The 27157-nt window shown below is 44.5% G+C and overlaps 1 protein-coding gene across 2 annotated transcripts; it reads right to left on the minus strand.

The window, feature by feature from the left end:
* Positions 1-631: 631 nt before the first annotated feature.
* Positions 632-26222, minus strand: dipk2ab (divergent protein kinase domain 2Ab). 2 transcript variants are annotated; one of them, XM_088283379.1, is made up of 5 exons: positions 25490-26222; positions 25256-25327; positions 18346-19223; positions 5910-6213; positions 632-2624 (listed from the first exon to the last, which is right to left on the minus strand). In XM_088283379.1, the coding sequence occupies exons 3-5, from the start codon at positions 18997-18999 to the stop codon at positions 2284-2286; spliced, it is 1299 nt and encodes a 432-aa protein (XP_088139505.1). In that variant the 5' UTR covers positions 19000-19223; positions 25256-25327; positions 25490-26222; the 3' UTR covers positions 632-2283. The 2 variants fall into 2 exon arrangements, with proteins under 2 accessions (XP_088139505.1, XP_088139504.1); XM_088283378.1 differs by lacking the exon at positions 25256-25327.
* Between the last annotated feature and the right edge of the window lie 935 nt (positions 26223-27157).

A 27157-nucleotide genomic window follows, 5' to 3' on the forward strand; every position in this document is an offset into this window, starting at 1 on the left:
AGAGGGGAATCTAAAATGAAAAACTGAGAATGAGGTTGCATAAGTATTCACACCCTCGTATAAGTGGGGATTGTTGCTGTCCGTGTTCCAATTAAAATTCTATTTCATGTTAAATGAGAGTCAGCACTTACTTGCCACCACTTTAAGGTCCAATGATCAACCCCAAATGATTTCAGATTTCCTAGTAGGCTTTTTTTTTATTTTTATTTTTTTTTATAATCCCGCCACCGTGGAGGGAATCCAAATATTTTGCATGAATGGATTCTTTGAATATCACAAAAACCTAGCATGTCTTACAGGGGTGTGTATACTTTTTATATCCACTGTATACCCTTTGGGTTTACTCTTTGAAAAAAAAAATAAACATACACAGGATCTCCAAGTCGCTATTAAAACACTCCACGCCGCCTGGCTTAAAAACAGTCTTGATTGTAGACAACAAGAGGATCTCGGCCCAAAGGAGCCCAAAGATGTGAAAGATCAAAACAGGAGGAGGAGGAGGAAGGAAACCGGCCAACGTTGGACTCAGTGGATCCAATTTTAGAGTGAAGTGCGGCCAAAAATCTCCTACAGGACTGTGGAAATAATAAAATAACACTCAAGAAAGAATCAAAAAGAGCGCAAACAAGTGTACATTTCTATATATAGATATATAGATATATATATCTTCTTTTATTTCAATAATTAAACCCACTAAAAGTTGCAAGTACAACTTTTGAATGAAAGGCACAGGAACAATCAGACAAGGCTGATATAATAATACTCCAAAGGAAACGGACAGTACAAAAGTGGACAGTTAGTCACGCACGTACAAACTCATCGAGCGGGGCGGGGAAGTCACTTCGAAGGGGACGAAGGGAAACGGATCGGACACAACAAAGAGGCATGTTCAAAAAGCCAGGAGCCAAACTATTCTTATGTTTGTTTTTTGTTTTTTTTACCACCCCCCACCCCTTTTTGTATTGCTTTTCTAAAATTATCACGGGTGATGTCATACAGAAAGTTGACGCGACACTCCGCTGGCACGGCTCATTCATGAGAGGGATGAGAAATGAAAAGTACAGGGCAGCTTCCCGAGAGCTTTTTTGCTGACAGAGAAGGACGACGAATGCAAAAAAAAAAACAAACAAAAAAAAAAAAACTTAGTGCTTCCGCAAATAGTGGCGTTGATGATGACAAATATTTTCAAGATAATTGCTGAAAATGTGTGCAGAGAGTAATTGAGATTGAAAATGAAAGTTCACAAGTCACAAAAAAGATTCAGTGTTCCGTATTCACGGCCACTATTTGCGGAAATAGCAAAAAAATTCAAAATTATCAATAGAAAATTGTTAATGAGTGTGAGATTGCAATTTTGGTGGAGGAACACGTTTAAGGAAAGCACCCACCACTTTGCGTTTTCTATTTTACCCCTCAGCCTCTTTGGTACATCGGCTTTATCGTCACAGGACTGTGCAGTTATCACCTTTCCTTTCCTATGTGGGGATCTGTTTTTCTCGCAGGTTCCTATTAACAAAAGGTGGTCAAGGAGAAAAAGATGATTGCCACAAAAATGAGAGACCCTGAAAACGATGCGACTGATTGGAGCAGCAGACATATTCAGACTCATCCACAGAGGGCTGCTTCCCTCAGTTCCACCTGACAACAGGAGATTCACGCTACCTCTGCATTCTCTGCAGCATGCTACTGAGAGGAAAAAAAAAAAATTAAAATCAAGATCAGTGGTGCAGCAAAAATGTAAATGCACCCATCCATTTAAATCTAGCCATGAAAGAAAAGTGGGATAAAAAAAGGATAGATCCCGCAGGCAAACTTTCATAGGTGTTCGATTTAATGTTGTCATGAAACGCGCTGATGAAATGAGGCGGCAAGACGAGGGATGCGTGTGTTCACGTGGTGATGGTGGTGGGGGGGGGGATTGGGGTCAGCGCCGCTTGGTCGCACATGTTGCATTAGCCTGCGAGCAAAGTGTCGCTCAGAGCCCGCCCCCCCTTTCCTTTTAAGATGACGCAACAATCCGAGAAGGTTGCTCCTGATTCCTATCCTGCCCTCTGCATCCTGGTTCCCGGCGGAATCTCGTTAGTGGCAGACTCCTCTTCGCCGGCAGCAGCAAAGTCAGTCAGTCAATAAAACTGAAGGGTCTTCCTATCGCAGGAATTCGGGACGCCGTCCTGCTCCAGTGCAAAGGGGAGCTAATGACATCAAGGATCTCAAGTGTTTGGAGCTTCTCAGGGGCTCGGGATCCAGTCTTTCAGAGCGCCGGGCTGACGCCAACTCCGTCAATTACCTGGCGGGCGAGGAGGCGGCCGACAGCCGCGTGAGATACTCGCGCAGTTCCTTCGCTGCCTGGAAGCGGCCGTAGCGCTTCTTGGGCTTGGTGCACTCATCCAGCAGGGCCTCCAGCTGGCCGTCTTTGGCGATGTGGGCGGGCGGATCGTGGAGGAGGCCCCCGGTGGTGCCCCGCCACGTGGCATAGCGAGATAGCAGGTTCTGGCACACGGCGTAGTAGTTGTGGTCCACGGTGACCCGAGAGCACAGAGAGTCCTTGGAGAATGACAGGCAGGCCTCACGGTCGCACTCCTCAAAGCGGCTCTCGTACCACACGTCGTAATTTTCCGGCTTGTCTGCATGGGAGGACAAAGATGAGTTGCTATGACAACGTAATCCCAATTTACTTCCACCAAAGAGCAGGTGATTTTGTATCCTGCCAACAATTTTTGATACCTACTGCGATTATTCATATTGGGTAGAAAGGGTGTCTCGCTATCATCTATACTGCGTTTAGAGTGAGATTGTATTGTGCGGCATGTCTTAAGGTGAAATGTCATGGCAAACTTGCTGCCATATTTAAATGTAACCGGCTCAGAAAATTCTGTCAAATTCCTTTGGCACAATTAGTAAAAAGACTGCTGTACACAAATGCAATTAACTGTTCTACCAGAAAGCATCCATCAAAATCGAGGATGAAAAAAATAAAATGGAGCTGATGGGGCCAAGGCGCAAGGCTTTTCAGACTCCAAAGAGACAAAACCGGGAACTATATTTCATCCCACACGGCCAAACAACCCATCTAACCTTTTCATTTGGCACAAATGCGCAATTCTCCAGATTTATCAAGCAAATAAAAATTCTTTCGGAGGCTCATTTTCTTACCACTTTTCTCTGAAGAGGAGAGTGCATGGTGTGCGGCAGGAGGGATGCGAGAAAAGAAGCAGGAATGATGAAGAAAGGGCGGCGGGAGGGGGGTTGATTGGTAAACCCACCAGAGGATGCAAAAACTTACTCGGGGGGCTTCTGTGTTAATGTACTTCTCCTCCGGCTCATCACAGCAACTCAATCAAACCATCAAGCGCTGCCCTGCATGGAAATGAGTCCACGTGTGTGTAACCCCCCCCCCCCTTCCCCAATACAGGAGGGGGTGCATCAACATCAATCAGTGAGGTTGATTAAGATAGATCTCCTTACACGCGAGTGTGACTGACACACACGCGGCGAGATACAAATGTGCGCTCAAGCACTGCGACGAGGTGACAGCAATTAATGTTTCCGCACTGCTCCTCGCCACTGATTGACAGACGGCATCGAGAAAACGTACCATTCCGCTCGGCCACACTAACACACACACTTAAAAGCCGAAGGACGGACTTCATAAAAAGAAGACGAAGAGGTTCTTCTCAAGGATAAAGCTGAGCTAAGCAAAAAGAAATAGTAAAAAGGTTTTGGCGGAACGCAAAAGAAGCTCATCACTTTCTTTTGTTGGCCCTAGATTGCGGGCGAGTGTGACAAAACGTGCAGCTCCAAAAACGGAGATCATTTTCCGTCCAAATGGACTGGAGAACACGAGACGTGTGCATGGAAGGTCACGTCGTCTCTGTTGTTTCGCGAGGACGTAATCGCTGTTCCTCTACGAGCACTCCTTGTCACGGGGGTGCGAACTTCAAAAAGTTACTGTTTGGGCACCCTTGACATTTACAACAGCAGGAACGTTTGTACCTTAATGGTCCTGGGAAAAGGTACAAAATACTCCCTTCCGGTTATTAGGGGCTGTATTTTATAACGATTCACAAGCACCATGAGTGCGTTACACAAGATCACGTCAATGTCTGCTCACCGACAATCTTATTTATTGTCGTCTCTTCGTCTGTCTAAAAAAAAAAAGTGTCTTGAATTCTAATCTAATATTAATGAGTTGAAAACAAGGACTCTACAGAGGCTAAACTGTTCGATCTGAGGGCGTCAGGTCAATGGGTAAAAAAATAAATAAAAACACCCCACGGTCAGAAGGTGAGGGAAAGTCAAGCAGGTTGAGTTGCAACGCTCCGTGTTTGAGGGACTAGCTGTTGCTCCCCAACGAGACAAGGACAGCTCCTCCTTTTAGTAACTTTTGTTCCGTCTCAGATGCTTTGTCCCTTTTTTTGTGTTTTTCATTACGGCTACAAAACCAAGTGTGATGTGATGTGATGTGACGATCCATTAATATTAAAAGCACTTCATCCATAGAATATGTCAAATACATAAATAAGAACGCTCTTGTACTTACGAGAAGCCTGACAGAAAAAAAAAAAAAAGCTTTTTGGACTGGCGCAATTAGTGTGGATGCACCCCAAGTTCCTCAATATCCTTTGAAGTCAGTTTTTGTTGGCCTCGATGACAAGGAACGGCCTCCATTGCCGTAATTGACGGTGTAAAACATGCTCCATCCAACGCACGTTTGACTCGCAAATCAATCGGCCTCGCTCTAATCTGATGACATTCAATTATCAGATACTTTGGGTCTCAAGCACTAATTGTTCGACATTGGACCGTTTGCTTGTGTGTTCAGCGACGACCGCCCGGCGTGCGCCAATGACCTTGTAATACCGATTACTGCCGTTGTCATTGGCGCTTCCACCACGCTGAGCCGCGACACTCGGCGCGCTCGCGAAACCGACACGACGGAGGCCCCATAAACTTGCTTGACGCGCTGGCAAGCAGCTTGACTTGTCAAGCTGCTCAGGATCTGCCAGACACAGAGTGTCAAGAGTCAGAATTGCGTTTTCAGGCGAGTAAAGCGACACAGCGTGACAACATATGGAACTTTCGGCTCTCGGCTATAAAAAAGGGAGCAAACACACTAACAACCGGGGCGATGGTGCGTTAACGGGGTTCGAATTGATCATCGGGACCAATTCGTCACAGGAATCCTTTTTTTTAATCTGTAAAAGCATATATAATACAAGTTCACACGCTCTCTCTAACACATACGCAAAACCCTGACAACCCTTCATATCTGTCACGGGGAGCGCTCGGTGGAGCCTGAGCATCTCGCGACACAACAGTCCATCACATTAATAGGATTTCTGGAGAAAGGGACAAAGCAAAAAGAAGTGACTGGGTGGTCCTTCCTTTCTGTGAAGCAGGAGGACCAAGGGGTAGGATCTGTCATGCAGTACGTGTGATGTATAGCTCCGTCCTTGTTATGAGGTTTATTTCAAGAAGATGGGGGGGTGGAGGAAGGCAGCTCGTTATCGGGACCATCTTTCCTTTGATGGGAATGAGCATGTTAAGGGCAGAAGGACCGCATGCTGGATGAGGGAGGATATTCTTAGAAAAGGAGGTTTGGACGACGCAAAAGCCCCTCCCTGGAGACTTTCCAGAACAGCTTCGGCCTCCAAAATCGACACTTGATAGGTCGCATACACAATCGAGTGCGGTGTTTTACATGGCATGCAGGCTTTTGTCGGTGCTCTATTGATTAGCGTTTTTTTTTTTTTTAAGACCAGAACCACAGTTGATTATTATTAGTTTTGGTTAACTGACAGTTTCGCCACATTAGCATAAATTGTTAATGCTTGGATACAGCAAACACAATCACAGCAAGAAATCAGGAATAGACGGCCAGAAGGTGTTTAGGTAATGATGAGACTCACTCTGCTTGATGAGTCGCTTGTCAGCCACGAGAACGTTCTCGGCGTCGACGACGATGACCTTTCCGTCGCGGGGGCCGACGGCAAAGTTGTCGAAGCTGACGTCGAGCAGGTAGAGGGCAAACTCGAAGTCGTTGTTGGTCAGCTGCTCAGCGATGTCCATCAGCTGCCTCGCCAGGTCCACGCGCTTCTCCCATGGCGCGTTGTAGTGGCTCCACAGCTCTTCACCCACGTAATTGACGGCCACCACGCGCCCGCACGCCCCAAGGTACTTGGCGAAAGGCCAGCCTTCGTCTGATGGAAAGCTCTGGGGACCACAAACATCACAGGAGAGAACAAACCTAAGTTGAAGGCGGATGATTTAAATATAAGGAAGTGAGTTGCAGGTATGCCTGGCAAACAGTGAAGCCAAATTGCCACGCGTGCTAACTTCCTCATTGTCGGAAAGCACTTGTTTAACTTGCAATATAAACTGGTTTTCCTCTTACAAAGAGAGAAAGGGAATAATCCCGGACATCAAACGCAGAGTTGCCGTGCAGCCTTGGGTAACATTTGATACGGCAGTGTAAGCACAAGATTTGAAAATCTGCCAAAAGGAGTGCATGAAACAGAGCCAGCGCTAGCTACAGAGGATTAAATCTAATAGAAAACGAGCCAGCTTGCGTTGAAGCCCTGAAGCAACGAGCTGATATCCGCTGCCTGCGATTCCAAAAAACTGATAGGTTATTTGCGGCAGCTGAAGGTTTAGGTGGTCATTGTGTGCTGATTTCAACCCCTGCGTGATGTTGCTTGTTGCTTAACTGCGCTAATGCAGCTTGGGCAGGCGAACAAGACGTCAACGTCTCCTGCAGGGTGAGTGTGATAAATAATTACAGGGAAATACTGCCAGAAGGGTGAGGCTTCCCCACACAATTTCATTGAGCGTTAACCTAACGGACTGAAAGAGAACTGGCAAAGTATGCATCATGTGCAAAAAGCACAAAATTCAGTCGGTGGAAAAGTTACAGTAACAATTCCATCACTAAGAACATTTTTTTTTAATCTAGTTCTGCATGTGACCAATACAAATGCATTAAAAAAAAAATCACTTTTTTTTCCAGTAATTTATCAGTAATAAAGTGAAAATGAGTGGAAATGTGAACCTTTACTTCACAAGTCACTTTGTAATGCACCCCTAATATTTCATCACGGGGGGGGGCCACTGTGTTCTGTGAAAAATAAAAATAAAGTTAGTGTGGAGCCCTGATCTACGGTTATCACAACAAAGATGTTTATGCAAAAGTATTTACAAGGACGTTATAAATAGCTGTTGCGCTGAAACTATTCTCCATTAGCGGCAACACATGCCGTGCCGAAAACACTGCCTTGTCATTAAAACGCTATTACAATTTCAAAGCAGTTGAGGCTTTAAGTGAGGCTCTAGTTTTCAAGAAATGAGAAGAAAAAAAACAGCACGAACATGTTGGGTTTATCCAAGATTTCAGGAACAAACTGTTAAATGGTCCTTTTGCAATAAAGTTAGCACATTGTCCGGGTGTATAATGTACCGGATGGGAGGCTTAACAACCGGCCGCAACTTCCTATGTAACGAATACCACAAAGGCTGCTGTTTTTGGTAAGGCGGCCGCCGCATAAAGTGACAGAGAGGAGGGAAGAGAACTCGTGTTTCCGAGTCCTGAAAGCCGATAGCGTTGGTGAAATGTCAGGGAACACGGCACGTCACCGCTGGCAAGGTGTGAACTACTCCTGACCGCCGTGTCGCACAGTCACTCGAGGTAACGTGACGCTCGGTCGGCATTCGGTGCCTGCAACCGAGGTTTTACATAGGCATGGCAAGCTCACATTAAATATTGATGAAATACAAATTATTTAAACGTATATGGTTATTCACACGGATGGCTGCACACTGACAGCTTAGAGAAGTTAATGCATGTAAGGGTATATGACCAAAAAAAAAAAAAAAACACTCCAGTGGGTTGGTTGACATCTTAAACAGAAGCCGCTCTATGACAAAAAAAAAAAATCTACACAGGCACAGAGAGAGCAGAAAAACTTTACACACAAACTTTTATGCTTCAAATCGGAATCGAAAGGGCGACCTTGTTGCAGTGAGACGGCAGTGCTAACCACTCTTCCAGCATTGACTAAGCTTTAATTTGCCAAGTGAACTGAAGACAAAAGCATTAGCCCAGTTAGTGCTGAAGAACATAAGGCGACAAGCCAAAAACATCCCCACGGAAGCCATGCCCAAAATACTATTGGATGGACAAAAAAAAAAAAAAATTAATATGGATGCATATCCTAGGCAAACATTGATGTTATACTTCTGACAAAAAAAAAAAAAAAAAAAGATGTTGGTTTTAGTGGTGTAAATGTACACCCTACGTCGGTATTTTGTTCTGATTAGTGCTACCAAAATAGATCAAGACCACAAGGGGAGAGCAGGGACACGTCGCAAGCCGTGCAGCCTCGGCTCGGCTGAATCATTTCCCAGAGGTAACCTAATCAATTGGGGCACAGACAAAACTTGTGTCCAGGAAGCACAATGGGCTTCAAGCAGCCTGTCACTCCGCTTGGACCTGTCATCCTCTCTCTTGGCAAGGACTCATCCCCAATTCTGCGCTCACTTTTGGATTAATAGCCTCCCTCAACAACTTTCTGCAGTCGGAAAATTGACAGCCAAGTGGAATGTGGAAAAGCAAGATATTTTCGTGCAAGCCGAAGTGTGCAATGCTTTGTTAAAAAAAAATGACAATCTAGAAATTCCAGGATTAAACACCAAAGAGGCTAAATATCTAAAATGGCTTTCTAAACATACAAAGAGGGTATAGAAAGATTAGATTGATGCCGGATTATTAGGTGGTACATCCCTATTAAGGCCTGCTTCCTTTGACCCAAATTCAAACCTTGGATTGCTCCATGTTGATGCAACTCTAAGCAGCTCTTGGCCATGTTGACAAAACTTAGCATGTCCAATGTGATGGCTAAAACAGCTTTGCACAAAAAAAAGAAAAAAAAAATCCTCCCAACTCAAAGCCCCTGGCACCAGGTCGGGAAGATGAGACAAGAATGGAGGAAGCCAAACCGAGGAAGAGAGTAAACCAGCATAGACCTGCTCGCTAAACACTATCGCCCCTCTTTCTTTTGTTGTCAGGTTGCAGCCTGAACGAGTGCAAAACTAGAGCGTCAGAAGCTTGGGGGATGTATGGCGGGCGGTGGGGGGGATGGAAAAGGATGATTACCCTGAGGCTACTTTCAGACTTACTGTCAGTGTCTGTTATGAGAAGGCCTTCATGTCTGTCGGGGCTCGCATCTCCTGTTCTTAACGTAGATGCTGCTCATTCAACACTCTGACGGCTCTCAGTGTGCGACGTCAATTACCGAGGTCTTCACCACTCGTATGTGGGTGCCGTTTTCAATGAGCTGCCTATATTTACTTCTGAAAAGCAATCGGGCTGAAGGCGAGGACTACCGAGTGGCGTACATGAAAGACTCAACTTCCTATTGCCAAGCTTGATAAATACGCCGCGTGTCCCACCAATCATTCTCCCTCAGCGCTCTTTAAACGGTTACTCTGAAGAAGCCATTACCGTCTGCAATGAGGCGGTGAGGGGATATTGGGGAACAAAATGAGCTGGATACACTACGGTGCCATCTCTGAGCAGAATTGGGAAGTTTTCTGCGTGAGCGTATGGAGCACACAGGTGGCAAATTTGACCATTTGTCTCTCCCGGTGATGTAATCTTATTTTAAATATGCTGAAAGCGCAATACTGGTTACGACAGATTGCTGCAACTTTGAATGGCTTTTTGTCAAATGCCAAATTCTGTCCCTGGCAGTGGTTGACAATCTGCTAGAGCTGGGCATGCGCGGAACATTTTTCTAACTGCGGTTTTCAAATAGCAAAAATCGCACTGCATGGGCGATGGAAAGTCAACGTGAATGACTTAAGGGCTTGCACTAGGCCGTTTTTACGCTGCTTTTCGCAGCGCTGTGTCCTATGGGTACAGTACTGATGATTCAGCTTTTTAACATCGTATCAGATATATAAGAGAGAGGGTCACTCTCAACGCTCCACATTTAATTAACGTAATGGGACAACCTGCATCAGCTGCATGAATGCACACTTTGGAGAGCAATGTCTGGCTAAGATAAGCTCCACCTGAGAAGCACAAGTAAGTAATTTGCGGTTATGCTGTCACGCCTCTGATTTACCATGGAGAGTGCGTTGAGTCGCCGCATGCGGTCCTCGATTTACGTCAGGCCTCCGAATTCATAGCCACGTCGGAATATGCTGTAGCCTCTCGCTAACGCAGCAGTAAAGTCATACAGTAAATGTTTTTTATGCAAACCACTTAAAAGGACACTTAGTATAAAATGAAAAAAATAAATAAATGGAAGACAGTCTTAACTGAGCATGTCTCCTTATGCCGTGTATGTTCTTATTAATTACATTAATAATTCATAAAGCACGTTCATCACTTCAAATCAGCAAAAACTACGGTTGAGACAAATCAAGCTTTTTGGAAGTGTGCTTTGACCAGTGCCGAAAGCTCAACGCAAGAGAGGGGGCACGTGTAAACGCAACAAAACCTCCCAAACAAGCTCAACGGTGGGAAAATCTAGCCAGTGCGAGATCACTTTTGCAGCCGTCACCATAAATTCTGCTGATTGGCATATGACAGCAGTCAAGAGTTGCCAATCGTTTGTCAAACGTTTGTCAAGGGAGTCCGCCAACTCATGCACGGTGTGGAAAAACCCTTTAACATGTTGAAGGGAGTACAAAAATGCTCAAATAGCCTGCAACGATTGCCCACCGCGAGCTGAAGTATTGTTAGAAACGCAATGAACAAGGCTGCCAAATACAAACACAAACACCCCCACCCCCACACACACACACACAAGTGTGTTCTTATTGCAGGTGACCTCACAGTGACTTCTAAGCCCAGCTCTTCCTAATCTAATGTAAAAGGTAGCGCCGGTGCACAACAGCAGCATTGAGTGGGGACGTGTGCGCTTTCCGCTCCCCTCCCTTTAATACAACAGACACACTGGCGTCCTCCCGGGGGTAGTGGGGGGTGGTATTGGAGCGGGCTGAAATGAAACGGGGCCACAGACAAATGGGCAGCCTCGGGAGGAGGAGGATGAAACGAATAGAGCGAGCGGCACAGGGAACACACACCTGCGTCCTGACATCTGCTGACAAAGACGTGCCCTTCTACTGGACAACTTGGGGGAGGGCACGGCCGTGCGCGCGGGACGTCGAAAGAGGCTCTTTGTGCGCGTGTTTGTGTGTCGACGTGAAACTGTATCCCGCCGCATATGAATGAGAAAATGCAACGTGACCAGGGCTGATAACAACCTCTTTTCAGGGGCCGAGTAAACATCAGCGACTCCCAAGATATTGCCTTGGCTACCCTGCAAGAACACTGGCCAATCAAACGAGCACACATACACACAAGTGAGCAAATACTGTGGCGCAGAGCTGCGTTTATACATGAAAGCTTTATAATAAATACAGAAAAATAAAAAAATTAAAAAAAAAGAAGACTTCAGCTTAGCAATGGTGGCTACTTAGTGGAAATTAGTAGTGTGCCACAGGAGTCGTTAAGGGTGCGGTTTAAATTCTCAACATTTTCTGCCCTTGACTAAACCCCCGTTTTAAGAAAAGCAAGTCAAGACAGGATTCTGGAGGGGAGTCCCAAAGATCAAATGGCAATGCGGAGGAAGTGCGGAGGGCAGACGTGTTCGTGTCAGACAACAACAGAACTTCCAGCTATTACTCAGCTGGCTTATAATAGAGGCTCATCTTCTAGGCGGCGTCAGATGTTTCATCTGTGAAGCTGGGACTGCCATGCTGGAGTCAGGAGGAGGAAGGAGGGGCAGACATTTCTTATTCACCTTGTGCATATGGAAGATGTGCAGTGAGCCCCTTCTGGCATTTTGGGGGCAATTTGAAGTCTCAAATCCAGTCTGGTAGCCCACAGCAAGCGCTCACGCCTCACTAGGGAATTTTAGGGAATCACATTAAAGGCTCCATTCTAACACACACATGCAGCTCGACATTTCTCTCCGGGTAGCATCCGCCCCCAAACTTGCTCATTGCCCTTTTTGTTCCATCCACCATACCTGCCTTTAAGGGCAGCCTTTTTTTTTTTTTTTTTTTTTGCTTTCTCAAAGCTGTAAATTCCTAGTCAGCAAACTAAGTTGGAGGAAAGTATTTGCACATTTTAAGTGTCAGAGCTTAGAGACAAAGGATGTGGAGAGTGGTTTGATTACGAATGGACTCGGCCTGCCTCATTACTATGGACGCTGTTCAAAGACAGCAAAGTCACCCACTGTGGCGCTTGCAGCCGTCCTGGGAAGAGGAGGGAAAAAAATCGTTTTGTAAAGACAGACTGAAACTAGAAAAGAATTCCAAGCGCGGTTGGTCTACTTTACATTTGACCGTATTGCACATTTTAAATATATTGCCCATATAATTAATGTTGGTCTATTGTGATGAATGCAGTCTTTCCCCTCCCTCCAAGAGTGATCCACACACACACACACTGCTTCCTTATTTATTCATTACGCGTCAAAGCGCCTATCAAAGCATATCAATTAGCTAAGCTTCAGCACAGAGCTTGAAATCCATCCATCCATCCATCCATTTTTCAAACGGCTTATCCTTCCTTTTTAATATTAGTTATTGGCTCTTGCACTAGAGACTGCTTTTATAGTCATTTTGGCCTTTTTAAATAAAATGTCACAAATGGCAAACTGTAAAATCTGTATGGGGAAGGAAATGCTTGCGATCCATCAGCTTGTACCAAAAAAAAAAAAAAAAAACAAATGTTCCCATTTCACATATGGCATTATCTCTAGGGAGGAAAAAAAACGGTCAGAATTTCTGACCACAGACAGAAATGGTTGGGCTCCATTTGAGTTTTTTGTTCAAAGTGTAGTGGAGAACAGAAATGAAGAATGGGGGAAGGCAAGAAGGAGACCGACCTAGTGGTTTCTAATGATAACTGTGTGTTGACCTGAACCTGAGCCACTGAGCACAGACCTCATAAATCCCCTTTAGTGGGAAACCCAGGAATGTAGAAAGTCAAAGGCAGTCGGTGTTGAATCAGTCTGGGTGGTTGTGCCGCCCACGCAGACCGGGGGAGGAACCCAACTGGAACTCGAAACTCAGTTCCGAGGGCTGTGCGTTTGAGGTCGGCATCAAGGGTTGCGCGTTGCAAAGCAGCAGGCAATTATCTTGGGGGGACCACAGAGCACCGTCAACTGTTGCGACTGACCCTGTCCTCTAAACATCGCTGCAGATAGAGACATTTAGCAAGTCGGTATTTAAGCGAATTTAATGAACCAAACAGTCACTGAGAGGTTACAGTGTCCCAAGGCAGCTGCACTTCCAGTGAGTAAGAGTGAATGCAGTTATTTCAAGACGCTGCATTATTTGAGCATATTTTCTCTGACAGGAACTGACTGCCTTGTTCTTTAAGTGAGTGACAATTTAGTTACCAAGGGGAAAGCTGACGTGCTAAAAAGCACATTCTTACTCTAACGTCGACACTGGAATCTCCAGGGCTTTCGGAAGAGCAAATGGATGCTTTTTACTTCTCCGTATTGGTTGCGGTCATGTTAAGGGGGCGTGAGGAGAGCTCCGAATTGGGTTTGCCTCTCCGGCGATGAAGTTCTGCTTCCTCAGGAAGCAGGCCAGTGGACATAACAGTGGGTTGGGTAGCAGGCATAACAGAAGGAAGCTTGGTTTTGGGGGAGTGGAGGGGGGTAATGGTGGGTGGTACAGGGTGCTTCGGAGGGGGTTCAACCACAAGCATTTACACCTCACCAAACACAGCTGTCATGCATGTGTGTGCGTGTGTTTGTTGAGGATTATGGTGACACCAGCAGACAGGCTCATTCAAATGGGAGACAACACCACAAGGCCCTTGGCTTGTACCACATCGACTCCCATCAAACCTTTCGTTGCCCTCCCGCCTTCCACCAGGGACGCCGTCCAATGAGGGCATCCAAAAGAGGGGAGTTGGGCCCGGATAACTCCCTATCCTAACAGGATTCAGTCTGTACACAAAGGCCTAGAAGAATAATGAAAGGGGGATTGGGAACACTTGAAGCCGGGTTAAGCGGCGTAAACAACTCCACTCTTATGCGCTAAGGAGTGTCACGATCCCCGGGAGCCAGAAACCAAATAAGATATTAATCACTAATGACTATTTACTGATGGACCTCAGCCACTGAAATTGCCTTTAAGGGATGGCAGGCAGACACGCCACAGGATTGTGTGAATCCGCGATTACGGGAAAAGAAATAAATATTGTCGGAAAACTAAAATAAGGCTTTGATTGCGTTTGCACATGAGGCGTGTCCCATAAAATGTGCACAATGTTACTGCAAAGGGTTTCCATGACGGCAGAGATATTTCTTGCCGATGGCAAGTATTGGAATTGGCTCCTGGTTTTGCCATAAATTGATCTTTGGCGAGTCACCTTTCAGTTTTCACCTTGGACCTTCAATGTTTTGTTTGGCTTCAAGTAAGAAAGTGACGATTGGGATTGATTATCCAGAACCTCATTAAAAAATAACAAGCAATGCAGCCAGACTGTTGGTTGAAAGAGCTTTGAGTGTTTACTTTCACATTTACGTTAAGATCCTGCTGTCAAAATTCTTAGCAGGCATCAAAGGTCATCCATCAAATATGGGAAGCTCTTTTTTTTTCCTGCAATGCGGTGTTGGTGACAGATGTGGGGGAGGGGGCTGGGGGGAACAGATGGCTACGCGACAGGATCGTTCTGATGAGCATGTCGGTGTCAGCCGAGGCCTGAGTGTTAAGTGAGGAGGTGGTTCTTGGGAAGGTGGCAACGGAAAGGGAGGGGAAATGGGCACAGATTTGAGTCTGGAGGAGATGAGAGTACCGCTGGCTGAGTGAAACCCACAGCCTGTCAGTTGCTATTCTCAGCTTCACTGAGCAAAACGGAGCGGAGGACCAAAAAGGGTGCGAGCGCAGTCACATGTTCTTGGCCCACTCGCAAGGCTTAATGATTTGGAATGGAAGACCGGGTAAAATCAAACTAATTTCCGATTGGGCCAGATGTACTGTAGCCCATCAAACGCGAGCATCACCTGATGAATCAGTGACTCATTAAGCCAAAGGAGAAGCGCCAAGAACGGCAAATAGGAAGAAGCTTTATGAGTAAGGGTGGGGGAGAGAAACGAGATCAGCGTTTCTAAATGCATACATCCCAAGGCATGTTCTATCTAAAAAGGGAGTGCAACAAGCTCTGCGCCTTTGTAGTGTGGTACCCACTCAGATACTTGTCTGCGCGTTCAAAAATTTCCACAATTCATTTCACACGTATTTTGCACAGCGTTTGTATGTGGCGATGTGTTTTGTTTTTTTTTCTTAAACATGAACAGCTCCAAGGAGAAATCAATTTAGCTTGCCATCAAACAACTGACAAATTCCCATCTCTGACCTGCCCCCAGCAATGTTTGTCAACCGAACCGGTCAGTTGCTAAAGAGCATTTCCTAAACTGTACTTGGATAATTAGAAGGAGCATTAGGGCGTAGTAAATTTGTACATTACACTAAGCCCCTGTTCCTTAACTCGAAAGGCGCTCATCAGTGCGCAAATAATTTTTCATGTTCACAAATCCCGCTGTAGAGAAGGAGGGCAACACTGCAAGCTCAGCAGGCCGGTGTAGATTACAAGCGGGAAAAGAAGACCGATTCATTAACATATGCCTGAATCAATTCCCCCAGAATTAGCCCGGGGCATCTCTTTATGACTTGATTTTCGTGTCAACTTAACTATGATGTCACTATTGAATAAGCGGTCAAATCGATAGGCAACCTGTGTCACCATCGGATGACAGAATCATTTTTTCCTGGTGCAATAACGTACAGACAAAAACATAACACAGCTGTAGTTTTAGAATCATGATTCTTTTCAAGTGAGCATTTCTATCCAAGGTTATCCGCATTTATTAAAACTAAGTAATTACACGGTTGTAGCGACTAATGGTGACACTCGCCGCAAAAAAAAAACAAAAACCAAAACATTTCATTGAATTCAAACTTAACTCCGTGTAGATGCAGGATAATCATTAACTTGTGGAGGTCAAATCTTTTCAATTGAAAGCAGTGATGTTTATCAAGACAAAGCATTGCTTTTAGCTGAGTTAACAAGAGAAAGACATTGCACCAGGCTTTTCTATTTCACCATGGTCATTTTTTGTCATCTAAAAATATTTATTCCCCATGGCTAAATGGTCTTGCACGTGACAGAGGAATGGAGGCCGTGTTTGTGTATGCACTGCGCAACACACAGAAACGGGCCATTGTTGGCCTGAGCCAAAACAGCACAGCAGATTGTTTCCCACTGACAAAGGAGGTCTGGTGTCTCAGTGAAACAGGGCCGATTTACTGCCAGTGGCTTCAAAAGAGCAAAAACACAAGCCATTCCGAGAGAGATGGAGAGACACAGCTCGGCTCACTGAGCAGACAGTAGAAATGTTACGCGCATTATACAAGTGAATAAAGCCAGAGGAAAGAGACGCACTGCCAAACAATGACAGCAGGAAATCAGTTGTAATAAAGACGGTCAACCTGAAAATGATAAATCTTGGGATGAACATCTCCGCAAAATTTACTGAAGATAGCAGCGAGGCAAATTTAAAACACGAGCGTAAGAAAAACAGACATCAAGGTGCTATACATGTTCAATCTCTATAAGGCCCATTAATTCTTCATGGTCAACTGCTGCCCGGGCTTGCACACAATGTCATTTAGTGTTTTTTTGACCAGCGATGCCAACCCAGCATGAGAATACGCCTTTCGGTTGACAGATTCCACCGTATATTATCAATGCCAACCATCTGCTACATTGCTTCGGCATGCCCAAGTGACCCAAAGGATCTCACCAAAGCGCACTGATTATAAGGCAATGGGATGATACTATGAACACGAATTGGTGTGGTGTGGGTCTGAATCACATAGCCCTTGGCTAGGGGGGTAGAATGGCAAGAGGCCAAAGTGATGAAATATTCCAGAATTTGTGGAGCATAGATTAATACGCTGACAAAAACAGGAGACCGACACAGGCGGATAGAACAAATGAGACAGAAAGGAGAGGGCGAGGGACCACACAATGCTAATCAGGCATTATGGATCAACTGAACATAAAAGCATGATCTCGCTTTTTGTCTTGTGGAATGCCTGGAGGTGTCCGACGTGATGAGTAAAAAGGGCGCAAGGACTTGTAGGTCAGCCCGAAAGTTATTGAATGTCTACATGGGCTGCGACCATTGTTGTTCTGTCGCGACACGGTCAATGCTTAGATTGAAATTGAAATTGAAATTGATTAGATGCTTGTAAATCACAGAGGGAGCCGAAAGTGGCCGCAGTGAAGGGGGATGCTTCTATAACCTCGTGTCGCCTTTCTGCCAACCAGAATGATAGGATACAAAACCAGCTATCAAAGAGCATGAAAGGTAAACAAACTGGGCGGAGGCTGTGACGAATTAAAATAGAAGGCGACTTGGTGCTCACGGCTCACTAGAAATCTCATCAGGTATCAATAAGCAGGATCCAGACAGATTTGAGAATCATCATCTCGAGTACATCACACGCGATAAGAGCAATAACATTTTGAAAAGACCCACTTGATACCGCTTGTATGCAATCTACGTAACGAAGGCCGGGTTGCTCGTCTACATGTACCGACGTCTCACAACAGCGCAAATAAAAAGCAAAACAACTTGAGAAACATGATTCACCGTTGACAGGACTTGTTGTCAAGTCCTTCGGTTGGTCGGCGAACACTTCCGTTGTCTTTCAGCACATGAACACCTTGAGCATTAAAGCAGAATATGTCAAAAAGTCCATGTCAAAAAGAAAAAAATATATTTTTATAAAGCTAAAATAAACTAAACGGAAGTTCCCAGGCAAGTGATTTAAATACTATCATCCAAGCGCCATCTCCCACAAATGACGACAGCCCACCGGACACACACATGTATTAAAATTAAAAACAACTTGGACCATTTACAGATGCAATCGTGAATAATTCAAATATGCCCTACATATGGTGTTAAATATGCAGTATTGCCGCCAGCAAAAACCTCTCATCTTTCAGGAGGCTATAGCTCTCAAAACCATCTTCTGGAAGACTGCGAGCGTTGCCAACAATTCTGTGAGGGTGCAATAGTTCCTCCTAAATCTACATATAGAAGTGGGAGGAACAGAGGAATTACTCAAAAGATAAATGGTACTTAGTAGAGCGCCTATTTCCCAGACCACCAATGAAGAAAAAAAAAAAATTATTCCAAACAGGAACCTGCTGTAGTGCTGTCCCTTTACCGGCCTGTGCCGCACCACAATGGTGGATAGGAATGAAGATCAAAGGTCCAAATGCAAGGAAACGAACAATACCTGCAGGACAAGTGGTTCCGGGTTGAATGCCAAGGTCATGAGCAGCTGCATCCTCTCTGTGTCCTTAAGGTTCTTAAGTAGAAAGCTGCCAGAGTCTTTGGTTTCAGCGTACCGTCGAACCACACGGTCCAGCAGCCGCTGAGATGGGCAGTGTACCAGGTCGGACCAGCCCTCTACCACCTCGGGAGTCAGAAGACGAACGTCGCCATTGATCCGAGCAAATTCGGTTTTGTACATCGCCTGGATAAGATCGCAGCGCGGCCGGCCCGTGGCCCTCTTGCAGATCTTTTGATCGATCTCAGCTAGCTCCTGGTTGGAGCCGAGCCGCTTCAGAACGATGCGACGCGTGCCTTCCCTGGGCTCCCCGTATTGGGCGAAGTAAACATTCTTGACGTTAAAGATATCGAGGAAACGCAGGCGCCCCCACGTCTCAAACGAAACCTGGCCGTTCATGAATTTGCGGCACCAGCTCGTGCCGAAGCAGGCGGGACACTTGTTGAGGTTGATGAAGCGTCGGTCCGTGAGCTCGTTCTTTTGGAACGAGGCAAACAGATTGTGGGTGTTCATCAGCAAGATGACAAACAACCCCACCACAAACAGGAGCTTCAGACAGCGGTACACGCGGCCAAGTTTGAGAGGGAGGAAGCGCAGCATGGTGGGGACGGGACGAAGTGGGGAAAGGGCGGTCTTGAGGGATTTGGCGGAGGGAGAGGTATCCAGATGGTTGTCAGAGAGTTGACTTTAATGCCTTTCCGTCATGGTGCATCGGGTTGGCATCTCGAGCCACAAGCTGGGGCGAGGTTGGAAATCCCTGGCAGTGGCTGGTGAGTCATGTTCAACCAGGCTTCCTGTTTATGGGCAACCTTCAGCCAGCAAGCCTGTAAGCAAATAAAAAAAAAAAATCATCAGAATAGGTCACAATAGAAATGAAATTCAAAACTAATTATCCACTTTGTTCACGGCTTACTAAATGACTACGTAATGTGTGCTACCTCGCAGGAGGCCCCATTTTTGAGAATAAATTACCAAAGAAAGTCTAATCATTCCGGGTCACGTCAGAGCTTTCTATACCTTTGTCCATTGATGAGATGGCACACGGCCAACGCAATAAAGCTGCCAGTGCCTGTTTTGAACATTTTCCTTTTGAGGAAAATCATTTTATGTACACTCGCAGTAAACAGATAAATATAAGCAAGGAGATGCTGGGGGATATAAAGCCAGCTATCAAATGAAGAGTAAAATGCCTCCCTCTCAAGAGCAAATCAAAATGCAATTCTATCACTTCCCTGATCCGGCCTTGAGAAATGCAGCGAGCGCTCATTGCATTGTGAAGAGAGCAAAGTTCAATCTTTGATCAAAGTTGGCCTTCTTTAATAACGCTTCATGATTTAAATAAATAAATAAATAATTAATTAAAAAAAAAATTACCTTGTCGTTCTCCTCACGCTCGTAGCCAATAGGCAAAAAAAAAATAATAATTTGAAAAGCGCCATCAGGAAAAACTTCTCCAAGTCTGGCACAAAGGACCGTGTCAAGAATCAAGCATAGAACAAAGACACTAAAATCTGGGATTAGGGACAAGAGTTTATCCAAGACCAAATCATATTAGACTCCCAATCAGCTTTTGAACAGCTTTGAGATTTGAGATGCTTCAAGAAAGACAATGAGGCCAGCCGTGCAAATTAGCATTCTTCAATTAGAGCTCATTAGGACATGCCTATTAGGACGGCTGACTAGAGACAGGGCGCGGCTAACGAGCAAGCAGATTAGTGTGGCGTGCGCCGACTGATTCCTTGTGTTCGGCCTTCCAGCCGAGTAGACGAGATGTGGGCACGCGACGGAGAGCTCGAGGTGGCCAAGTAAGAGGCGGCAGCGACGGGAGCAGCGACGGGGCCTCCGATAAGAAACTGCACCCACTGCCGTCTGAGCCTATCTTGGCCAATATTGCTAAAAATAGACCAAATCCAATTAAGGGGAAGTCGAGACAGCTGCACTGCATGATTTTTTTTGTTTTTTTGTTTTTTTAAAAGAGGAAACAAGATTTATGCATGCTGTCTGTCTGCTCTTGCCGTAAAAACTCGGTGAGCATATAATGTACCATAAACAAGATGGAAAGCCTGAATGGTGATCTGTCACATCTGGATGGCATTCAATGATTTATTAAATCATAAAAAAACATCACCACTTTTAGGGCTTTACGAGTGAATAATGTTGAGGGCATATTTAGTATACAATGTCAGCAGCACAATACTGTGAGTTATGTCGGATGTGGAAAAGTACAAGGCAATTCTTTAGGATTTATAAAATCCGAAAACTGCAATACACTAAGCAAGCAAAAAATAAATAAAAAAATGCACCTCAGCATCACGCTGGCTTCCACCAAGTGTCTCCAGCGTGATGAATGAACAATAAAAAGAATAACCTCTCAGGAGCTGTGCCCGCTCTGCCCGTGCTAAAAAGCCAACACCATAATTTGTTCAGGTCCTCGGAAAATAAAAGTTAAAAAAAAAAAAAAAAAAAAAAAAATCAATTTCTCCGAGATAATCGTATTCAATCGGGAAAAGAAGATGAATTGGTGGAAAGAAAATCAGAACAGCAAGTCAGCCAACAATAAAATGTCGATACAGGCCAAAAAAGGATACCTTTTGCATTTCACTACAAGGAATGAATATCTTGACGGGGTAGGGCGGGGGGTGTGAATATCGCGTTGCTTTAAGATATCGAATCAAAAGCCATTTAGCTTCTGACACAGGCGGTTAGGGCATCGACGTGGCAGCCGGGATCTTGGGAGTAGATATAAGATTTAACTGGGATCAGCAAAGCAGTTTGAAGGAGCGAAGAGGGGGAGCGGGGAGAAGTCACTCACCTCCGCGGAGAGCTTGAACAAGCCCCTGGACAAGACCCGGACACGGTGGAGTAATGAGATGCGCGGCCAGGCGGCTAACAAGCTAACACGTAGCGTCTTCACGTCTCAAGAGAACAAGTGTTAGGCCTCAATTATCTACAGAGCGTTACCTGGATTATGTCAATGACCGTGTCAAGCGCGTGCAGCACTTTTTGTGTCTGTTAACGAGAGGCAACCGGAGGCCAAAATACATGCACAAATAAACCCTCGGTGGCCTTTTCTTGACAACGCAAATCCGGCGTGAATACAAGAGAAATCCACCACTCTGCAGCTGGTGCCACACGCATAATAACAGTACAAAACATCCAGCCTTAATGCAAGCCTTTAAATGGCAAGTCATAATGTGGATATTATTCGCTGGTAATTACCCTGCTACGCTGCTGCTCGTGAATTTTACACCTGCAAAGCTATTAACTCACTGCGCTTTACAGTGTGCCATCACGGCTTGTGATACACAGAGCGCTTTGATTCTTTGGAGTTGCCATTGGCAAGGCTGCCTCCTCGGGTTCTTGACAAGGGGTAAAGCTCTAAATGGTAGCCAGGCGCTCTGTATTCTGTACCAGATGTTGCCCAGCAGAATAGAAAGGGGAGTGAAATTTAAGGTTGGGGGATGAACCTCATGGAGGCCACAATGTCAAATTAGCCTAAGTCGAGTCTCCCACCCTGGCGACGCCTCGTCTCTCTTGGCACGCCGCTCAAAGGGAGGAGGAGCGATAGACAATACCGAGCGGAAAACCCTGTTTAGAAAAAGCACCAAATTACCTAAAGTGGGGGGGATAACTTTTTTCTCGCCGGCTTCTCCGGTGAGCACGAAAGAGAGGCAAAGAAAGGCTGGCAAATCAAAGGGCGCCCCACTCCTCATGCATAGGAAATGAGCCTCGCATGCAAAATGCAAGTTTCAAGTTGGGGCAGATGCCAAGAGCCGCAAAATGCCTCATTACTGGGAGAGAACGGGGACACGATAAAGAGATGGCTCGGTCCCGTGTTGACTTAAAACGGAATGACAAAGGTTGCAACGGGCAGCGGATAACGCTGTAAGATTCCAATATTTCAACTCGTCTTCAACGTCGAGGTTTGACAGGATAAAGCAGATAAGATAGGGAATTTCCTCTAGGGATAATCTCCTCCGTTGTTCGGCGAGTAAAACTGGATTGAGATTAAGATATTAGAGGGCTCGGATGCGATGGGATGAACCGATTCTCTTTATGGCACCTGATGTGAACTTTTAAGTCCAAATGTGGGCACAATAGCAATAGTTGAAATGAAGTCATTACATGTTTAAGTCCATAAATTGTCAAATTCTCAGCCGTATTCTCATCCTCAAACACATGTAAAGAATCAGAATAGGGGTCACTACGATATCCCACTGACATGGATTTGATAGTCAAATTGCTATTGATCTGCAAAGTCTGTAATTGGCGGAGTTTTTCTGCAATACTTGTTTGTATCTTTTTCAGAAAAATAGAAAAGAAAATCATGACATTTGGAGATACAAAATGAATCAAGTCTTAAAAGCAGTTGAGGAGAAAGAGTGCACTACTTGACTGCAACCTGCAGAGTAGAGATAGACGGGCACGATAGCCAATATTTGGAGCCAATATTCATTTTCAGAAATATTATGTTGACTGAAAATTTGTTCAGATTCGCGTCACGTTGATTTTTCCATCTCAATTTATCAGCCACCAGTCTGGAACAAAAACAATGAGCAAGGCGATTTCCCCATTTTACGACTGAGGTCCATTCCTACGGCGGCAAAGCAACGATCATTTCTACCAGTTGGAATGCGTCACGATCAATCACTAACCTACCCTAAAGCTATTTTTACACTATACATTTGTTTGAAAAACATTAGAATATGATGTAATCTTACTCAGCTGCAGAAATAAGTATATTGCGCAAATTCGTTTCGCTGAAGACCCTCTGTATATACTTGAGGCCAATTTATATGAGCCTTAAAATGCAACGCTTTGAAAACAGGTCTGAGTCTGTCTGTTAATTGTTTTCAATTTTCATTCCAAGTTTTCATACAAAATGTTTACTGTAGTTATGACTCTATTATTGTGCTAGAGTACGTAGGTTAGGGATAGACTACATCACGATATAACTTGCAGAGTTACAGAACCCGAAATCTGTCTTTAACTGACGACCCCCATTAAAAAAATGGATCGGAAATTGTGCCTCAATGCAACTTTTAGCCCACCTTCAGCAAAGGTTAGAGACGGCTGAGCAACTTTTGCAAAATGACATGCATGTTACGAAATCTTTTAGGGCCACAGTTTCGTGCTAGGTACTGACATGAGTACTATTGGCCAATCCTAATGACATTGGTTGGGACAAGTGCTTTCTCAACTCACTCTGACGAAATAATTTCCACAAAAGTTAATGAAATGTGGCACAAAGGTTAGGAGGCTTTACTTTATGACGAGGTTGTAGTTTGACAAGATGAACATCGCCAACTAGTGGACTGGCATGCATACTGCAATGGGTCATACTGCAACTTGATTTGACAACTGAGTTGTCTGAACAAGTTTTTATTGGGTAGTTGTGTCAACATACATTAAAGGAGTAAAATACAGAAGAGAACTAAAGTCTGGAAAACCCACACACAAAAAATGTTTATCACCGTTTGCTGGCGGCTTCAGCCGAAAGATCAGGCTTCCACTTTCCCAGCCCGGCTGTCATTGCGACGCGAGGCTCCAGTTGCCAAGGTTATCGACTGGGGGAGTCAATAATGTTTGATTGCAAATACAAAAAAAAAAAAAAAAAAACTCACAGGAGGAGAAAGAGCGCGGGCGGCCGGCAATGAGAGGATCCTAACAACAGTGGCGTTTTAAACTCCTAGAGGAACATTGTCTTTTCAAAAATCAACACCAATTAACAGCAGCCTCCCTTCTCTTCTCCCAGGGACATTATTAATCCAGGGATCTATTTGTTTTTGAGGAGCTCGGGGTTATAATGTGCGCCACTCTTTGAGGTCCGCATGCATATTTAGATTGATTTCAAAAGACTTAGCTGATGTTTAAAGGCTCAAGCAAACCAAACAGCAGTTAAAAAAAATGAGGAGGTATCCCTAAAATAGAATTGTTTAGTCCCAGGCCAGCGTTCCAACAAGACGGCAAATTGTTAAACAATAAAAAGAACTCAACACGTCGCCACTGTGTTATTTTGTCAATGGCGCAGCCAAGCCAGATGATCCAGGTAATTACGAAATCTTTTTGACTCGGTGACAAATCGTTGATACAGTACAGCGGTTCATTGATTCATTAACACACTTTTACACACTTCTAATTTGGCTTCAGGGCTTGATGTCACAAACCAAAGCGCGCGTTTCCTGGGAGAGCTTTGAGGCTACAATTACAAGGCAGCCCCAACCACCCTGCGTCCTGACTAACAGTCGCCACAAATATTCTCATTTGAGGGGAACAATGAGAATCTTCATTAGAAATTCAGTTCCATTATGCGGGCAAGGGACTAGGATCGCTGCGGGTGGCATGGACGTTTCATTTGCATGCAAAAAGGTCTTGTTTCATTTTGAATTCCGGCACATTTCTCTAACAAATAAGCAACCCGAGTCATGCAAATCCTAATCATGTGGATGTAAATTTCACCGGCAAGTGTGTGTCAAAATTATAAATGGTTATTTATCAAGAAGGGGTTTCCACACTTGAGGTCAGGACCCAGAATGTGACTAACTGTCAGAGTAAAATGTTATAAGTAAAATTTTTATTTGTGGAGTGTTTTTTTTATTCCTTTAAATGCTGTTTTGGAAAGATGTGACCTTGCCTTATTTGATTCTTGAGCTGGATGAGACACAGTTGTTAGGATTTGCTCTGCATTTTAAAACAACCCGTGTCCAAATGCAATAAAACCAGATGATTCTACCAAATTTATACCAATTTTTCCATATGCAAATGCTGCACTATGTGCAAAATTGAGTTTCAAATGACTCAAAATACTTATTTTGCAACAAAATATCCAACACGGCCGTTTTGGTGGTTATATTACCCTTCTTGTCACCACTCAGAGAGGATGAGGGCATCTGATAAGAGAAGAAATGATCTTATCGGCTGGTTTCATCTGAGAAAAAGCAACACAAGTGTCACGCGAAGCCTCGTGGAAAAGAAAAAAAAACATGGAGCCAAGTAAAAATGATACATTCACTTTAAAGTGTTAAACATGCATGCAAAAGTCGAACTGAGTCAAAAAGATGGAAGTCAAGTTCAAGCCAAACCAACAAACCTGAGAGACTTTTCCTTCTTTCCTGGATAAGTGCAGAAAAGAATAACAGCGGACGCTCGGCTCTCACTCGGTCATTCTTCAAAGTTGAGGCGTGGGATGATTAGGACCACCACAAGGCAACAAAATGAACAACAAAAGGCAGTTTCTACTGGGTTCGGTTCCCATGGATCACTACACGCGATCTTCTGCTCCGTCCCCAGTAGCGGCGCTCCGTGCATGTAGCCAGCTAGCCTGCTAGCGGCTCAGATAAACAGTTAGGATGTCGAATCTTAACTCTTCGTATACCGGCTCCTCCAACGTCCTCCTCACATAAGAGACCAGCATTAGTGTAGCGCGTGGACGTCCATGTGTCCGCGAAGCATGAGTGCCTTTATAGGAGCAAAAAAACGTGTTTGCTCTCCGCTCTTCACACCCGAGTAGCGGCTCACTACTCGCCTCATCTAACCACAATAGGTTATCTCGCGACTCGTTTTCCATAGCAGCCTTTTTACGACAGCCGCCGTCTGTTTACGCCCATGTTTCCATAGCGACTCGTCCAACGTTTGTTTCGACGAGAACGCCGCCCCCCAAAATGAAAAGTTTGTCCTAAATTTTAACGCCACATTCGCCCGCTTCCTATGACTATAAGTGCGAGTTTATTATTTTATGGTAGTCGTGGAAATATTGTTTAATTATAGGGTCCCATATGGAACGAAAAACAGTTCCAAAACGTGGTCCTGAAAAAAAAAAAACTGAACCCAAACGCACCATGTGGGGACATTTACAATAATAAGCGAGCCACTCGTTTGTGTAACCGACACAACACTTAGTTAATTGGACTACTTCATCATAGAGACGGCGTTATTACTATGTAATCAGCGAAGTAATGCACATGCCAAACACAATTCACACTAGCCGGATGACTAATTGATTAATTAGCTGCTAATGGCTGGCTCACTCCCACCAAATAGGACAGTGACAGCGGCGAGTCGATATTTCCGGTTAAAGGTCCACCTTTGAACGCGAGCGTGAACTACTTTGCCGTTACCGCCACCTTGTGGTCAAAAGTGAGAACAGCCACTTGAGGGTTTATTTTGTTGTTTATTTTGTTTTCTCCGGTATTTTGCTTGGCAACTAAAATACGGTGATTACGACATTTACGAGGATCAACGAACAAAGCACGAAATGATGCGCAAGCATGTTAAAATTTAAGAGTTCCTTAAAAAAAAGTTTGAAATATGCGCCCAAACAAGAGTTGAATTTTGCTCACTGTAAATAATAAAATTCATCCATCCATCATCAGAGTAGCCTTCATTTTTTTATATACCTCTTTAATTGCAGTTTTAAATGAGCATTCCTGATGCATCCAATTTTTCGAAATAAATGACATTGTTAGTCAGTTCACGGCTGAATTCAATTATTGCTTTGCATGTGTGTGTGTAAATTAATGGTTGCCTCGAGATATTTTTCTCAATTTACATACCAAATCCTCACAATGAGATTTGGATAAAATTAGTCATTGTTTGATTGCATTGCATCGCCAGAGAGAAATAAAAGTGCCTCAAGTAATCCTTTTTAAGAGCTGACATGGCTACCTCTGACAAAATAAAGATGACAAATACATACATTACATTTTATAGATTTAGGAACAGACACAAATATTTCCAATGAGTATTCGAGTAATATTTC

The sequence above is a fragment of the Idiotropiscis lumnitzeri genome, chromosome 19 (assembly GCF_059441095.1).
Source record: "Idiotropiscis lumnitzeri isolate Australia: NSW breed Sydney's pygmy pipehorse chromosome 19, RoL_Ilum_1.0, whole genome shotgun sequence".
NCBI lineage: Eukaryota > Metazoa > Chordata > Actinopteri > Syngnathiformes > Syngnathidae > Idiotropiscis > Idiotropiscis lumnitzeri.

Coding starts and splice junctions, on each gene's coding strand:
- dipk2ab (XM_088283378.1), bottom strand. CDS start 18,999: ATGCTGCGCTTCCTCCCTCTCAAACTTGGCCGCGTGTACCGCTGTCTG. Junction 6,214..18,345: donor CGGAACCACTTGTCCTGCAG/GTATTGTTCGTT, acceptor TGTGGTCCCCAG/AGCTTTCCATCAGACGAAGG. Junction 2,625..5,909: donor CAAGCGACTCATCAAGCAGA/GTGAGTCTCATC, acceptor CCTCCCATGCAG/ACAAGCCGGAAAATTACGAC.